Source organism: Myxocyprinus asiaticus, chromosome 37 (genome assembly GCF_019703515.2).
Source record: "Myxocyprinus asiaticus isolate MX2 ecotype Aquarium Trade chromosome 37, UBuf_Myxa_2, whole genome shotgun sequence".
In the NCBI taxonomy this organism is placed as follows: domain Eukaryota; kingdom Metazoa; phylum Chordata; class Actinopteri; order Cypriniformes; family Catostomidae; genus Myxocyprinus; species Myxocyprinus asiaticus.
Window position 1 is genome coordinate 6,800,001 of NC_059380.1, and position 17,409 is coordinate 6,817,409.

Below are 17,409 nucleotides of genomic sequence, written 5' to 3' on the forward strand. Positions count from 1 at the left end.
AAAGAAATTGGTACTATTATTCACCAAAGTGGCATTCAACTGATCACAATGTATAGTCAGGACATTAATAACGTGAAAAATTACTATTTCAATTTGGAAAAAAATGTTCAGAACTTCTTTAACTACTTCAAAGAGTTCAGATCCTTGGCATTCTAGCTGTCAGTGTGTCCAGATACTCAGGTGACATTTCACCCCACACTTCCTGTAGCACTTGCCATAGATGTGGCTGTCTTGTCGGGCACTTCTCACGCACCTTACAGTCTAGCTGATCCCACAAAAGCTCAATGGGGTTAAGATCCATAACACTCTTTTCCAATTATCCGTTATCCAGTGTCCGTTTCTTTGCCCACTCTAACCTTTTCTTTTTGTTTTTCTGTTTCAAAAGTGGCTTTTTCTTTGCAATTCTTCCCATAAGGCCTGCACCCATGAGTCTTCTCTTTACTGTTGTACATGAAACTGGTGTTGAGCGGGTAGAATTCAATGAAGCTGTCAACTGAGGACATGTGAGGCGTCTATTTCTCAGACTAGAGACTCTGATGTACTTATCCTCTTGTTTAGTTGTACATCTGGCCTTCCACATCTCTTTCTGTCCTTGTTAGAGCCAGTTGTCCTTTGTCTTTGAAGACTCTAGTGTACACCTTTGTATGAAATCTTCTGTTTTTTGGCAGTTTCAGCATTATATATGTTCATTCCTCAAAACAATAATTGACTGATGAGTTTCTAGAGAAAGCTGTTTCTTTTTTTTGCCATTTTTGTCCTAATATTGATCTTAAGACATGCCAGTCTATTGCATACTCTGGCAACTCAAAAACAAACACAAAGACAATGTTAAGCTTCATTTAATGAACCAAATAGCTTTCAACTGTGTTTGATATGATGGCAAGTGATTTTCTAGTACCAAATTAGCAATGTAGCATGAGTACTCAAGGATAAGGTGTTGGAGTGATGGCTGCTGGAAATGGGGCCTGTCTAGATTTGATCAAAAATGACTTTTTTCAAATAGTGATGGTGCTGTTTTTTACATCAGTAATGTCCTGACTATACTTTGTGATCAGCTGAATGCCACTTTGGTGAATTAAAGTATTACATTTCCTTCTGAAACAGCAAAATCTGTGCATTATTCCAAACTTTTGGCTGCCAGTGTGTGGATGTATATATATATATATATATACTGTATACATATTTAAATAGTAAAGTATGTATATACCATGGTAGTGTTTGTCTCTCAGTGTATGTATCTATATATAATGTAAAAAGTATTTTTCTTAATTATACTTTCATATATGCTGGTTTTAAATGTTTAAATATATATATATATATATATATATATATATATATATATATATATATATATATAAATCAGTAGTAGAAAAAAAAGTCTGTAATAAAAATGAGTCTAATGAGAAGAAATAAAATCTAATAATTTATTGAGAATAATGAGAATTACAAAAACCATTACTGTAATTAGAATTGTTGTGGTGAAATGTGCATAACTATCATTAAAAAATAATGTCACAAAATCTCAAAGGTACAAAATTAGGCTTCTTTTTTTAACAAAATATGAATTCCAGTTTTATCTTTTTTTTTATTTTGGGGTGAAATATGATCAAAACATGCACAAAAAAAAAAAAAAAAAAAAAGGAAAAAAAGCCTATTGTAAATGTCTGTTTTGAACTTTTTTTAAAGAGTCTATTTTTAAGATTTACACATTTCAATTTCATAAAACATTTTCATCAAATTGAATTGTGTAATCTTTAACAAAATTGATAACATTCAAAATATCAAAGGTTTTTTGTTCAAATGTAATTTTCTTAAAGATTGCTCAATTCAATTTGATGGAAATTCTTTATGAAATTGAAATGCATAAATTGTAGAATTGTTTGAGTGTGTTTTCTTGAGATTTTCCCAAGCATACAGTAATTCCTTCATTTGTTTTCTAAATAAATTACATTTACTAATTTACCCTGTTGCACAGAGTTGTGCTTTAATGATGTTCTTATTTCTTATTTTATTAACTACACAATCTTAGCATTGCACTTTTAAGGTAGGTATTTAAAAAAATACCCATTTATATTCTCAGTACAATTATGTGGACCTGTCACAAATGATTATTCACATTTCAGTTCAGCTAAACACAGATGGCATGCATCTCATGCTGTCTTTGTTTTAACTTTTTGTTTTTTTTCTTGGAAGAGTACAGGATGATAAATATGACTCTGGGAGTGTTTAGTTAGCCTGGGCTGCCTATTTAATATCCTCAGAGGATGGCACAGGGCATTGTTTTTTTTCTTCTTTTTTCATGATAGAGGGGCCTGAAGAATCACAAGCTATGAAACGTTTTGTGCACAGCACAAATTGTTCCACGTAGCAAATCTCCCTCAGCGCTCTTGAAGGGCCCGATGGCTGCTGCTTTGTTATGCTGATTATTCATAAACACTGGTTCTGTGGGTAGACTTCATATCCCCTTTTCCCAGGGAGCTTTGGCAGTATAGTCGACTGTGCTATGATTTCAGCTCCTTTGGTCGGCCTCATTCAGAGAGCAAAGAGACAAATGATGCTGGAAATAAGCCCGTTTTGTCTGGCTGTCCCTCGATGTAGCCGTGCTGAAAGGGAGACATTACTGGCATTACTGGTTAAAGTCATAAAAATTCTCCTCAGAAGGAGAATGTGAAATTCAATTAGAGGGGGCGGTGCATAACAACATGTAATAAGAATGTAATGCTATGAGCGAAGGCTGCATGCTTTCTGGACAAACGACAGTTAAAAGCCAGTAGAACTTGTTGCTCGGTTTGAGGAAACATTACAAACAAAAGATGCAAGAGGTCTTTAAAATAAGATACAAATCACTATTAATTTTACTTTCAAGGCTTTTTCCTCTATGCTAAGGCTTTGTCTCATTCCACTCCCTAGTTCCCTATGTAGTGAATCAGCATATTTTGAAACAAATTCAGGCATTAGCAGGGCGTTGATGCAATAAACACTGGGGGTTGTGCATTAAAACCTACATGGTTCTTATGGACAACATTGCTGTATCTTCATCGTTCATTGGTGGCTGGAGCTGTTAAAAAGTACAGTGCCATTAAGGGCTGCATAATCAATCAAATAAAGTATCGAGATTACAATTACAGCTGTTATAATCAACTAATCTTGAGAAGTGTCAATAACAGCATTTAGGTGTACTCCCATTGCGTTAAAATTTTGGAAACACTTTACAGTGTAATTACCCAAGTAAGTACAGAGTAATAAATAATGTAATAACATGAAACAACCTCCTTAATATGTAATTAACTTAAGGAGCAGCATGTACATACTTACACACTGTAGTTATTTATGTGTAATAGACAAGTATTATTGCATATGTGTAATAGGCCACTCTTGTTAAATTCCTATTTGAGTAACATCTTGTTACATAAGTGGAACAGACAAATCTTTTTACAAAACATTGCTGCTTGTGCAGGATTTGCATGATCAAAGACTATCCCAACTGTAAAAACAAAACTACAATTATTACCAAGACAATTGCTTCTCAACGTGTGATTTCCACATAAATTATTCTAAGCAGCATGGGTCTATTGTGTGTATGAGCATAAATCAGGTTGTGCCAAAATTACTGTTCAATTGTTGCATTCTGTTCCAAGTAAATAAACATTGAAACTTAAATTAAAATTCATTAATTAAAAAATGTAAACTTACATTTAAACTTGTGCTCGTCCTCTGACTTGATACTTCATTTGGAGCTAGAACAATGACTAAAATATTTGAATCTGAATTTTGTTGATTTGAATTCTACACGTGACAATTAACAAAATCAATTAACAAAATTTTGGTGTATTTTATACATTGTTATTTTTCTGATTTGAATTTTTTCCAAAGGTGAAATTAGCTGTAAATATTCAGATTACAAAATTACAGATTCAAATTTTCAGATTCAGAAGAAATTCAGAACTCCAAATACAAATCAAGCTCATCGGAATACCCATGCTGCATTTTGGCCAATCACAAGGCTACCAGAATTCTCTGGCATGGTACGATTTTAACAAAAACTACAATGAGCAATACTTTTACAGTATTTATTAATCCTGGAAAATGTTAATTTTCCATTATACTGTACTATCCATTTTAACATTAAAAGTTGTAAAAAAAATAAATAACATTAGTTAATGCATTATGAACTAACAATGAACAAAAATATTTATAAATAAACATTGGCTCGATAACTACTAAACACAGCACATTAGGCCGTGCCAGAGAATTCTGGTAGCTCTGTGATTGGCCAAAATGCTACTTTTGACTATTCTGATAATCTCTACTTTTCCCTGTGGAATACAATTGAGAGACTTGTATTTGGAGTTCTTAATTTCTTCTTAATCTGACATTTTTAACCTGTAATTTCAAAATCTGAATGTTTACAGCTAATTCCAATTCTAAAAAATTTAAAACAAAAAATCTGATGTTTAAAAACACAAATGTATAAAATACGGCACAAACATTTTCAATTTTTGTTAATTGTCACATTAGTTGTTGTTCTAACTCCATACAAATGGAATTGCAACAATAATCAGGGCTTTTAAACAGACTCCAGAACCCCCCCCATCTTCCATTAGTTGTACCAACAGATAGTTCCACCCCAATTTTAAGCCAATGTTGATGTGTCAGACTAGACAGCCCGCTAATACAAACAAAGGAATGTTTTGATAGTGTGATTGCCTGGCCAGTGCACTGACAATAGAACAAGGGAGCGGATTGGGACACACTCTAAATTTCTCTCGTTCTATGAAAAACTCTAAATCTATTCTTTTGAGAGGCCATCCGGGGGCAATTTTTTTCCAAAATAATAAATATGTCTGCAGGATATTAGATAAGCTTGCTGGAGACTTATGGGCGGCTCTCTAAGATATGGAGGCAGAATAAAACATGGACGCAGAGCACTTTGCTCGGATCATTTCCATCTGTTCCCATGGGATTCCAGAATACATCTGCACACACAGTATTACTCTGACAAAGGCTAACAAGAACCTTGCTGGTCTTCCTCATCAAAACCATCTGTAACCATAACAAAGAATCCCAGCAATTTATGCCAGCAAGTTACAAAAGGGCTGAAAAGGGCTGAAAACTACTGTAAATAAATAGTGTCAAAAAGTAAACATACACTATGTTTAATGCCAGTCAAAAAAAGTACAGTGTGGCTCAAAAGTCTGCCCACATTGACAATTTTTGACTCATAATCCAGTTTAAACCTGGAAATAAACAGATAGCATAAGGTTTTTTAAAAGTGTAAAACAAAGAGAGGTTAGGATGTGTAATAACTCTAACTTGTGACGCTGAGCATGTTAACCATGCTGGATAACATGATCATCAGGTTTTGCACAAACCCACTATAATAATTGTGTGGGTGAGAAACTGATCAATATTTAAGTCCTTTTTTACTCTAAATCTCCACTTTAACTTTCACTTTCAGATGTAAAAGCGAAAGAGAAAGTGGCGATTTAGAATAAAAAAAAAAAAAAATAACAATTTTGATCTGTTTCTCACCCACACCTATTATATTGATTCTGAAGATATGGATTTAACCACTGGAGTCTTATGGATTACTTTTATGTTTGCTTTATATGATTTTTGGAGCTACAAAGGTCTGGTCACCATTCACTTGCATTGTATGGACCTACAGAGCTGAAATATTCTTCTAAAAAATCTTTGTTTGTGTTCTGCTGAAGAAAGAAAGTCACACAACTGTGATGGTATGAGGGTGAGTAAAAGATGTGTGAATTTTCAGAGTTCAAAGTACAACACTCTATCAAGTGAGCTACCGCGGAAGCTAATTACATTGGAATATGTGTGTAAATGTAGGTGGGTCTGTATTGCAAGCATTGAAATTTATCGTTTTTCAAATGATGCTTTATAGTAAAAGTGTTTCCATATCATAACATAGCAGTGTGTGTGTAACAGAGTGAAAAATAAGTGTTTATAAAGTAGCACTTCAACTTCTATGCCATAAATATGAATGCAAATGAATAAAATCACTCACTGGCTTTCCTTGTAATAGGCTAATTGACCTTTAGTTGACTCAAACTGTTTTTTAATTGTCGTGTAAATCACTATACTCACCCACCAATCAGCATCTTCCTCTCCAAGGACCACCAGAACTTCACCCTCATTAAAGGTGAGCTCATCATGATGATCAGCCACACAGTCATACATGGCTTTAACACGCCTCAGCCTCGACTTCATCTACATGCGAGAGGACAATACTAGTTGTAAAAAAACATAATTTGATGGATAACCACAAGTATAAGGATCATTTCCAGGAATGCCTATATCCTGCTCTGTCTTTCCAACAGCCAAGGATACTTGTCAACTCAAATATATCTCATAAATCTGTGTCAAAATGTGTAAAAAACTTTCTCTGTCTACAAGGAACTAAAAAGTTCCAAGGAACGGAAACTGAAAACTAAAAAAAATGTTGCATAACGTAACCGAAAACGGGAACAAAGTCCCGTTCCGGAGTGATTACATTAGTTTTAAATGTTGGTTACCGGTTAATGACCATTTAATTTTGGTTCCGATTATTTTTTTGTGAAACCAAAGTTGCTGTTGCCCAAAAAATAAGGCTTCTCATCTACAGATAAACTAATGCTCGTTACCACTGTCATGAATGGATGACAGTCGCTTGCCATTCTAACCAGAGTTTTCCTGGGCAGTGGATGAGCAGCAGTGTGGCAGGATGAAGAGGAGCTCCCATTAGTCTCCAGTCTAAAGGAGCGTAGGGAGGTTGGGGAGCGGGCTGGTGTGTGCCGCCCAGCACTGCTGATAGGCTGTGGTGTTTGGTACAGGAAGTGAGACAAGCAGCTCTCCCCATCTGCTCGAAATCCTGCTGAGATTATGGTCACGACACATAATGAAAACACATTAAGCCACGATATACAAAACAGATTAACGGACAACAATCAAATGCAGAAATATCTGATGAAGGAAAGCATTCACCTCGTTCTGGCAGCTCAGATAAAGAGTTCAGAGTGGATGTGGTGTATTTGGGAGAAGCTGAGCTGAAATGGAAATGTCTGATTAATTTTTTAAATAAAATTAATTACATGATATGCCCTTTAATTGATCAAATTAATTGCAATGAATCACATATATACATATTTGCTTAGAAAGGCCATCAAGTAACAAAAATGTTATATAATAAATTGATGAAATAATTATAAATAGTTATATTTAAATAATTATAAATATAACATACAGAAAATATAGTAATTCAATTAATAAAACTGCATTACATTACTGTGGCAGACGAGTAAAGCATTAATAAGACATACAAAAAGTGACTTTAAAAGGCAATATATCGTTTATTTCCATATTATTGAACATACGCCTACCAATGTGGCCTACAGTCCACAGCAATCCATTGTGCAATTGAATTCTTCAATTTGTCCGAAACAGATTTATTATAAGGGCTTTTCTAAGGATGCATAAATGTACACATGCTTCAGACGGATGCTTTTGGAGCGTCTCATTTTGGTTGCATCTCATCAAACACTGCATTTTTGTGTTACTGTGTCAAGTAAAACATAGTATGAAACTTAGAAAAACACCTCTCAAAATCCCTGAATTGGGAATTATGCTCCATTCAGCTGTGTTAAAATGCAAGTATGCATTCTTATCTTGTGCTGTTGTTAGTGTCAGTACAGCTGGAGTTTCGCTTATTGCCCCCTGCTGAAAACAGGTGGTACTTCAAGCTTGAAGAAATATTCACGAATTAACACATTAAATTGACAGCCCTAGTAACAAAACATAATACAGTAAATTAACTGCAATGCTACAACAACACAGAATAATATATTGTAGCATTCTATACTGTATATAAACAATGCAGTAAAATGTAAAACTGTAATCATGATGGTGTAACCTTTTGGGCTGTTTAAGATCTAGGTTGGAAACCAACCTGGATAGGGCTGTTTCTATGGCCTTTTTTAAAATTTTTTTATCAGCATCAACAATTTACATTAAAATTGATATGAATGTATAACGGAACGTACTGTATACTGTATTTGGAAGTCACTTTGGATAAAACCATGTACATAATGGATACTTGCTTGCTTCTGTTTGAAATGTAACCATGCTATTTGTAGTATTTAAGCAAATAGCCAAGAGAGGTCAGCATTTATGGCTACAACAGCAATCCAAGAACTTACACACACTTCTGGAAAGGTGAGTCTGGACCACCGAAGTTTCTTGGACCTGCAGACACTACATAATCTGTACACAGAAAATAAAGGAGAAAGAAAGCATACTTTGAAAACAAAAAACTGACAAATCATCTTAAAAACACCTTTGACTAATGAACTTCCAAGACTTTTCAATTACTTTTCTTGTCGCTCGTGATTACAGGATAATCATTTTTGAAAGGGCAAATTCTAGCCATTCTAATTTCTAGAGGTGAGCATAACTGTATAAATAGTACATTCACTATAGACAATTTCCATGATTTCTAACCATTTTAATTATTTCCATGAGTTCTTTAGGCCTGGAAATCCAAAAATTTGCTGATATTTTAAGGTTTTCTTTAATCGTGGAACCCCGTGTCTAGCATGCATTGTTTAAAGGCATGTCTGACTTTGCACATACCTGTTGGTCCTTGCCATGTAGAGTGGGGGCTGGGGGGTACCTGAGGGGCGGGCTCAGAGTAGGTGCGCTTGTGTCGGATGATAAGTGGGGGAGGTGGGGTTCGTTTCTTACTGCTGCTCACTTCATGGGATGTCCAGCCGTCAGGTGAGCTCATTGGAGGGGGAGGAGGAGGGACGTTTGGGGCTGGAAAGGACATGAGGAGTGTAAACAGGATGGTAGTGAGAAAGAAGAGACGAGAAGAGAAGAGAGATTTCTCACCTCTGACTCTGGGTGGAAGTGGCGGTGCAGGCGATGAAGGGGGTGGTGGAGGTGGACTGTCCAGGCTCCGTGTCTGAGAGCTGGGACTGGCTAACACCTCCCTGCGGTTTTCTCCCCGGGCCATTGCCAGCCTCCGACCCATGTTGAACAGCCCCCCTCCAGCACCTCCTCCTCCACCCTGAGAGATGGTGCTCCTGTGATACAAGCTGAACGGCCGTCCCAAACGTTCCTTCTGTACCGGTCCCAGCTACAAATACAGCAAAGGAAGCATCACTGCTATACCCAAATCATACAGCCCCTTCATTTATACATACAAAGTCTTTTTCTATTGGCACTTTATGCAAGTCTGTTCTATTAGTGTTTGGTGCCGTGGTAGGCTTGTTTTGGAACTGTGCCTATCACCTTGTCCTCCAGGTCGTCGTCACTCTCATAAAAGTCATCCTGCCGTAGTCTCCACTCATATTCCACATGTACATGCATGTTGAACTGGTTGTTTTGTGATTGGTGGATCTGAGCACAACACATCACATGACTTAATGAGTAGTTAAAAAATAAAAAAAATCAGCACATTAGAAAAAGTTTTATATGTGAATCAATACATCAACAATGCAAGAACCACCTTGACATCATGACGACAAAAGCACTTCTCTTAAAACTTAGGTATTATTTGAGCAGTAAATTTGTTTATATCTTTGTTTTTACTGTAGTTTTAGGGTTTCAGGGTTTACAGTGTTACATCGTCATGGCAACTATTTGCAAAATTGGATATAACTTTACACAGAAAATGTTAGTAACCGATTTCATCACACTAAAATCATGTTAAAATGCATATTGTTTATGTGTCGTGGCTATACTTTTGAAACAGTGATTAGTTTAACATTTACGGATTGGCCCCATTCACTTTCATTGTAAGTGTCTCACTTTAACCCAGATTTTTGCTTTTTATTTTAAAGAAAAGGAGGGACGAGTCGAAACAAATTTTTGTGGTAATTAACACTGTCACAAATGCTGTTGATTGAGCTTAAAGGGATGGTTCACCCAAAAATTTAAATTCTCTTAAAATGTAAGTCCTTTTGTACTCTAAATCTCCACTTTAACTTTCACTTTCAGATGTGAAAGTGAAACTAAACAGGCACCACATGTGACTTTCAAATATAAAAGTGAAAGTGGACTTAAATATTGTTCTGTTTCTAACCCACACCTAAAAATCTTTGTTTGTGTTCTACTGAAGAAAGAAAGTCATACACATCTGGGATGGCATGAGGGTGAGTAAATGATGAGAGAATTTTCATTTTTGGTTGAACTATCCCTTTAACTTGTGTTGATCCCAGAATATTCCTTTAAGGGCGTTGTTCAATTAACAGTTTTGTTTTTCATGTTAATTGATTAATTGGTTTAAATTGCATACAATAAAAACACTAAGATTTAATATTACTTTGAAATTGTTTTGGCCCCCCCTCAAGTTTTCTTCTGGATAATTTGGCCCCCGAAAGAAAGAAGCTGAAGACCCTGGTTTCAATGGGTTCTGACTGAAATGCTGGAATGTTCTTTGACTCACCAGCTCCTCACACAGTGCGTGTTTTAGTCTACCAGCTATGTCCAGCCCCGTCTCTCCATTGTCATTCTCTATCACAGAACAGCAATTATCATCAGCAGCACAATTATCTTCCTGCCTGCAGTGTAATTAACTTCTCTTGATGAGCCAACAGCTAAACCAGCCTTCGGAAGACTGAACAGAATAAGGCGTCTTCATTTAATAATGACTAATAATGAATCATGCTGCATATTCGGTAAAAAAAGACCATGCAACATTAGTAAATATGAAGAAAAAAAAACAACAGAAAAAACAACATAGATCAAGTGATAAAGTGTGTAATTTCAGTGCCACTAGTGTCACCAAACGGAATTGCAAAAACAATGACCGTTTATTAACAGGTTTTGCGAACACTCCACATCTCCCATTGGTCGAAAAACAGATAATCCCACCCCAAAACAACGCCAAGCCGGGTTGGTTGGCATGCTATTTTAACACTGAGAAAATTGCGCACTACAGTTGTAAACGGTTGGTTGGCTTTGTTTTCCTGTCCTACTTATTTACCTTTCTTAAAGGGATAGTTCACCCAAAAACGAAAATTCTCTCATCATTTAAACATCCTCATTCCATTCCAGATGTGTATGACTGAACACAAACAAAGATTTTTAGAAGAACATTTCAGCTCTGTACGTCCATGAACGGAACATGAGACAGCCGGTACTTCTTTCCTGTGTGTGCGGACATGATGTAATGACGCAAGGATGAATGTCATAAACCAGCTTTTTTCGCCAAATCGAACCCAACAGCTCAAAATACAAATCATTTTTATAGGCTTATAGTGAATGGGGTAAGCTAAGGACATTGTTTTGAACACTGATTGTTGATGTACCCAATCAATAATGGCAATTTGTTCATTTTTAACCAAAAAATCTTACATAGTGCAGCTTTAAATATTGATAGGTTTTGAGGGGCCGGGGTAGCTCAGCGAGTATTGACGCTGACTACCACCCCTGGGATTCGCGAGTTCGAATCCCAGGGCGTGCTGAGTGACTCCAGCCAGGTCTCCTAAGCAACCAAATTGGCCTAGTTGCTAGGGAGGGTAGAGTCACATGGGGTAACCTCCTCGTGGTCGCCATAATGCGCTCTCGGTGGGGCACGTGGTGAGTTGTGCGTGGATGCCACGGTGGATGGCATAAAGCCTCCACACGCGCTATGTCTCCGCGGTAAAGCGCTCAACAAGCCACGTGATAAGATGCGCGGATTGACGGTCTTAGACGTGGAGGCAACTGAGATTCGTCCTTCGCCACCTGGATTGAGGCGAGTCACTACACCACCATGAGGACTTAGAGCACATTGGGAATTGGGCATTCCAAATTGGGGAGAAAAAAAAAAAAAAAAAAAAAAAAATATATATATATATATATATATATATATATATATATATATATATATATATATATATATATAGATCGGTTTCTTACCCACACCTATTATATCACTTCAGAAGACATTGATTTTACCACTGTAGTCTTATGGATTACTTTTATGCTGACTTTATGTGCTTTTTGGAGCTTAAACATTTTGGCACCCATTCACTTGCATTGTATGGACCTACAGAGCTGAGATGTTATTCTAAAAATTTTCATTTGTGTTTTGCAGAAGAAAGTCATACATTTCTGGGATGGCATGAGGGTGAGTTAACAATAAGAGAATTTTCATTTTTGGGTGAACTATTGCTTTAAGTAATTTAGGCAGTGATTTATTTATATGTGTCACTTAGTAATCGCAGAAAAAGAAACTCATGACTTGAAGCAATCATGTCTGTGTTAGTTTTATGGTTTGAAGGGAGAGCTTGAGGGTCTGACTCACTGATATGTGTGTTGGCCTTGGCTCTGAGCAGAAGTTTAAGGCACTCTGTCTTATTGTGCTGACAACAGTAATGTAAAGCAGTGTTCCCTTTCGCAGTCTGTGCGTCCAGATTATTACTGAAACAGAAGACATGGAGGAAAGGCAATTATGATGAAAATAATAAATATCTGCATATGTTGAAAGGCTAAAAGCTCCCTCTACTCACTCTCTACCTCTCAATCTCACTTTCTCACACAAATCTCTCTCAAAGCCACAATAAAGCTCAGACCGATGTTGACTAAAGCACTAATAGCTCATTAAGACGGACGTCCCACAAGAGCATTAGCCTCCTCTGAAATGTTCCAGCTGCTATTGTTGGATATCCCTTATTTGTTGTATTTCACGTTCCAGCATTCTGAAACAGTTGACCTCACTCTCTTCAAAACCACTTTTTAACTGACTGCAGAGTGAGTTGTGTGACTGATACAGTATTTATATTAAATCAGGGATACGTGCAGGCAACAAGGGTTCTAAAAACTAGATTTTTAGTCGTGCTTGCTGATGCAAAGCTCTCCAAAAGGGCCGACACTAGGATGCATTCTTTGGTGGGATGCTTTTATGTTTTGGGGGGGTGGTTGGATGCGGGGATCAAAGGAAATCTAGGTGTGGCTAGATTTCCGTCCATGTCCACCATGATGCTAGGGTGTTGTGGGTCTTTGCCAGGGCATTGCTATGTGGTAGCTAAGGTGTTCTGGGAGGTTGCTGGGTGTTCCTAGGTGGTATCATATCACACAAGCTTTCAGAATAATAATACTTATAATTCTTAACTTACCAGTTGTGGAACAGGAAGTCAGCCACATGCAGTGATGTCCTGTCAGCTAACAGGACTGCTAGGTGTAGTGCAGTTTCCCCCTTTTCCTGTCCCAACAAAATAGGCTTTTAATAAAAGGGAAGATCTGAGCTTTACAGATAGATGAGAATCTAATTAGCGAGACGTGTGTGTGCTGACCTGTAGGGGGCAGGGCAGTGGCAGGCTGAGGTCTATTCTCTCAGCGTATAGCTGTAACAGGCTGAAGACATCCCGACTGCGCACAGCATCCTGCAGACATTTGCGCTTTGTTTCAGGTGAGCCACCACTACGGTGAGCAAACTGCCACTCTGCATACTTTGAAAGTATGAAGTCCTTACGTACTGCCCTGCAAAAACACACACACGTTTGCATACATATCTTTGAGGGGACTTAACGTTCACATCCAATGTTCCTTAAGCTAATATAATTGCAATAAAATAACCCTAAACCTAAAATTCTAATTTTGGAAATTCAGGTTTTTTAAAAAAACATTTTGATACAGCCTAATTTGCTAGTTTATTCTGACCCATCATTGATCACAATGGCTTGCTGGCAAGTTTTAGGGGCTGTTAACAGCAAACGCATTTTTCCATTCATCTGCGCTGCTTTTCAACTGTTTTTCTATGTAAACATCAGCTAAACTAACATTTTTACCATTGCAGCATGTCTAGCTGTGCAAATATGTAAAATTTTTCATGTAATATTCGCCTTTTTTTTCCCAATGTGTGAACGGCTTGTAACGCAACTTAAAAAACAAGCCCTTCCCGGACTTCCTAGGTTGCCAATTAAAGCCTGTAAACTGATTTTCATGCGAAGGGAGCGGGTTGCTTTTGCCGGGAAAATCCAAAGGATGTGACGTTTATGCACACTCCCGAGAGCCTTGCCTCAGACAGTAATAGCTTCTCTTCCGTTATTCAACAGCGACAACAAACTGCAACACTAGGTAACGTTATCTTAGAGATGGAATCCAGCAAACGGCAGGCTCCCAGCACAACATCGACTCCTACACAGAGTAAGCCAAAAAAAAAAAAAAAAAACAATTTATCATCATCCACCAAATTTAGCTAACAGCTATTGATAAAGCTGGCTAGCTAGCTAACGCCGACATAGGCTATCGTATAAATCAGTCAATGTATCATGCAAAGAAAAGTGATTACTTCAAACTACAGTCTCGCATAGTCAGACCTATATCCACACTTTGTTTTAGCCCTGTTCCAGCACTGGAGAGTCAAATATAATATACAGTCTCAAAGTTTGTTGTAAAACAATCATAACTGTAATTTTAATTAGGCTACCTCATCTGTCAACATGATGTCGGTGAATCACATTCAGTCTCTTTGTTCAGTCTCTATGTTACGTCATTGTTTTTGTCGATGATCGCGTCCCTATGGAGTGTGTGCGCAAGCACGAGCAACAGGTAGCTCGCTGCAGTTCACTTATCGGCCACAGGTGTCATTAATAACAAGGGTTTCTGAATCTTATATACTGCACCTTTAAAAAGAACGGCAACTTTTAAAAATGCGTCTCGAGACACCTGAGTTCTGTCCTATTCATTGCACTGTTTCTAGATTTTTTTTAGCCCAAGGATGTGCTCGGTCTGAATGGCCCTTTATTCTTTACAAGAGCAATTTCTAGTTTATTAGATATTTTTAGAGCAGAGCAATACTGAAGTAAAATGTAAATTTTCTATGTAAATTTCCATGACTTTTAAGATTTGTTTCTCTCATCATTTACTCACCCTCATGCCATTCCAGATGTGTATGAATTTCTTTCTTCTGCAGAACACAAATTATGATTTTTAGAAGAATATCTCAGCTCTGTAGGTCCATACAATGCAAGTGAATGGGTGCCAAAATTTTTATGCTCCAAAAAGCACATAAAGGCAGCATGAAAGGAATCCATACAACTCCAGTGTTTTAATCCATATTTTCAGAAGTGATATGACAGGTGTGGGTGAGAAACAGATCAATATTTAAGCCCTTTTTTGCTTGAAATTCTTCTCACTGCCCAGTAGGGGGCGATATGCATGAAGAATGTGAATCACCAAAAACACAAGAAGAAGAATGTGAAAGTGATCTGTTTCTCACCCATACCTATCATATCGCTTCTGAAGACATTAATTTAACCACTGGAGTTTTATGGATTACATTTACGCTGACTTGTGTGATTTTTGGAGCTTCAAACTTCTGGCACCCATTCACTTGTGTGGACCAAAAGAGCTGAGAAATTCTTCTAAAAATCTTAATTTGAGTTTAGTAGATGAAAGAAAGTCATATACATCTGGGATTTCATAAGGATGAGTAAATGATGAGAGAATTTTCATTTTTGGGTGAAATATTCCTTTAATGATGAATTAATTGTGAATGTGGCAACTAGCGAAACGTCTGTGAAGACAACACCTTAAAAATGTGGGTTCAGTGCTTTACCATCACCCCACGCTGTGTGAATATCTACATTCATATGTAACACCCTGTGTAAACCGGACGCGAGCAGCACGTCGCGTCAAAAGCAATAGAACCCATTATAATCAATGATGCTGTCTACAATGGAAGTGTCCGTTGCGGTGTGTCGCGCCGACAGTAGACAGTTGTCCTGTTCCTTTTTGCGCTGCACGCGCAGGCGCTACTATTGCCAAGAACAGAAATAAAGGATTTAGAAAGACCGTGTCGATGCATCCAGTGTGGACAGCCTCAAGTCATTATGTTGCAGACGTGCCCAGTATAGACATGGTGTAAGCATTGAACTAAGGTTGGCTAACAGACTAAAGCTAGCAGCAACACATCAAATGTCACGTTCTTCAGCTGTAAAACAGCGAATGCACCTGTGTAGAAAGAAAAAGTAATGTGTGTTCCATTTGAGATGATTCTACTCTTTGAAAATCCATACACTAAAGGGCCGAGTGCACATACTACATAATTTGAGACACAACTCTGAATTCAAGGACACTTGGTGCAACAGGGACACAGAGTTTCCAACAGCTGAAAGCAATTGGCTGCAGTTTGAAGAGCAATTACAGGGCTGCTCATCACTCACATGTCACTCTCTGCTGATGGCTTCACAGAGGGACTGGGGAGATTGGCCTCCACAATTTCATTAAAACCTAAATTCCCCACGTTTCTTGCCAACTAAAGAGCAAAGGAGAGAAAAAGAGGCATAATTCATAATGCCTAGAGAAGTTAGCAACAATTTACAAAAAATACATTATAAAGGAAAACCTTCTTCAGTAAACAGTGAGGGGGAATTCAAGAATGAATTGCATCCGCTGGTAGCGTCATTTATTTGCATGTGCTGTCTGCATTGTTTTAGTACCAGATTTACTAAAAGGAATTATGCAAATCAGGTAACAGTGCAAACATGGTCAAAAAATCCATGGGAACCCAATTTCTGATCTTGTGGATGATGCAGTACATTACCATGATCAGGCATACTTTGATGGGACTGTGTAATATAACTCCACCACTGTGTTCCAGACACCTGAATCGGCTCTTTTAAGGAATAGTTTACCAAAAATTAAAATGTAATTTGACACTTTTTCTTGAAACTCAAAAGAAGTAATTTATTGCAGAGTGTCCAAGCTGCTTTTTCCATACAGTATAAAAAAGTGAATGGTAACCACAGGCTGTCAAGCATGATTTTCATTGTGCGATGACACGCAAAAAGTTATCATGTGGCTTCAGAAGGCTTAGAATATAGTGCACAGGTCACATGGACTACTTCAATTATGCTTTATGGTGCTTTTTTGACTTTTTGTAGTTTGACAGCCCCTGGACCCCATCCACTTTTATTGTGTGGGAGAGAGCAGCTTGGACATTCAACTACACTTCTACTTTGATGCCCCACGGAGGAAAGAAAGTCATGCCGGTCTCGATGAATAGGATTACTGGTGGTCAATGAAAAAGACTCTGTTTTTTCTGCATGCAAATGTAGCGCCAATGCTTGGTGAATTCTGTAAAACCTAACCAGCAACTCTGAAGTCGCCAGTTTGTCCAGAGAAAGAGACTGAATACGTGAATAGTGAACACCCATCTTCCGATGAATCCCTGAGCACTCAATACACGTCAGGATTCCCAGGTTTATGGAAATCCAAGTCGGATCTGAGGGCAGTAAAAAGAGAAGAGTGCAGAGAAAACACATTTTGTTACCATGACAGTTTGATAACAGTCAATAACTAAGGTAAACTAAGGTTTATTATGAAGAATATATTGCCTGACGCACTAGATTACCTATTTACACCCCTTGTGTAATTGTCAGTCAAGCATTATTTGTTTACACAGCAAATATAACAGTGTCATGT

At 37.5% G+C, this 17,409-nt stretch overlaps 1 protein-coding gene across 10 annotated transcripts in view; it reads right to left on the minus strand.

The window, feature by feature from the left end:
- Positions 1–17,409, minus strand: part of LOC127427571 (arf-GAP with SH3 domain, ANK repeat and PH domain-containing protein 2-like) — a 59,539-nt gene that overhangs the window by 4,011 nt on the left and 38,119 nt on the right. The window contains exons 15-29 of one of the 10 annotated variants that reach the window (XM_051675222.1): positions 17,076–17,209; positions 16,149–16,240; positions 13,275–13,461; positions 13,098–13,183; positions 12,287–12,402; positions 10,442–10,509; positions 9,286–9,393; positions 8,884–9,130; positions 8,626–8,808; positions 8,193–8,256; positions 6,982–7,043; positions 6,672–6,871; positions 6,106–6,228; positions 3,006–3,058; positions 2,278–2,603 (exon numbers count right to left, since the gene is read on the minus strand). In XM_051675222.1, the coding sequence (XP_051531182.1) occupies positions 2,510–2,603; positions 3,006–3,058; positions 6,106–6,228; positions 6,672–6,871; positions 6,982–7,043; positions 8,193–8,256; positions 8,626–8,808; positions 8,884–9,130; positions 9,286–9,393; positions 10,442–10,509; positions 12,287–12,402; positions 13,098–13,183; positions 13,275–13,461; positions 16,149–16,240; positions 17,076–17,209 (1,817 nt within the window). In that variant the 3' untranslated portion in view covers positions 2,278–2,509. Of the gene's footprint in view, positions 1–2,277; positions 2,604–3,005; positions 3,059–6,105; positions 6,229–6,641; positions 6,872–6,981; positions 7,044–8,192; positions 8,257–8,625; positions 8,809–8,883; positions 9,131–9,285; positions 9,394–10,441; positions 10,510–12,286; positions 12,403–13,097; positions 13,184–13,274; positions 13,462–16,148; positions 16,241–17,075; positions 17,210–17,409 lie in introns of those variants that run through there. The other 9 variants (XM_051675220.1, XM_051675221.1, XM_051675223.1 and 6 more) reach the window with 9 other exon arrangements.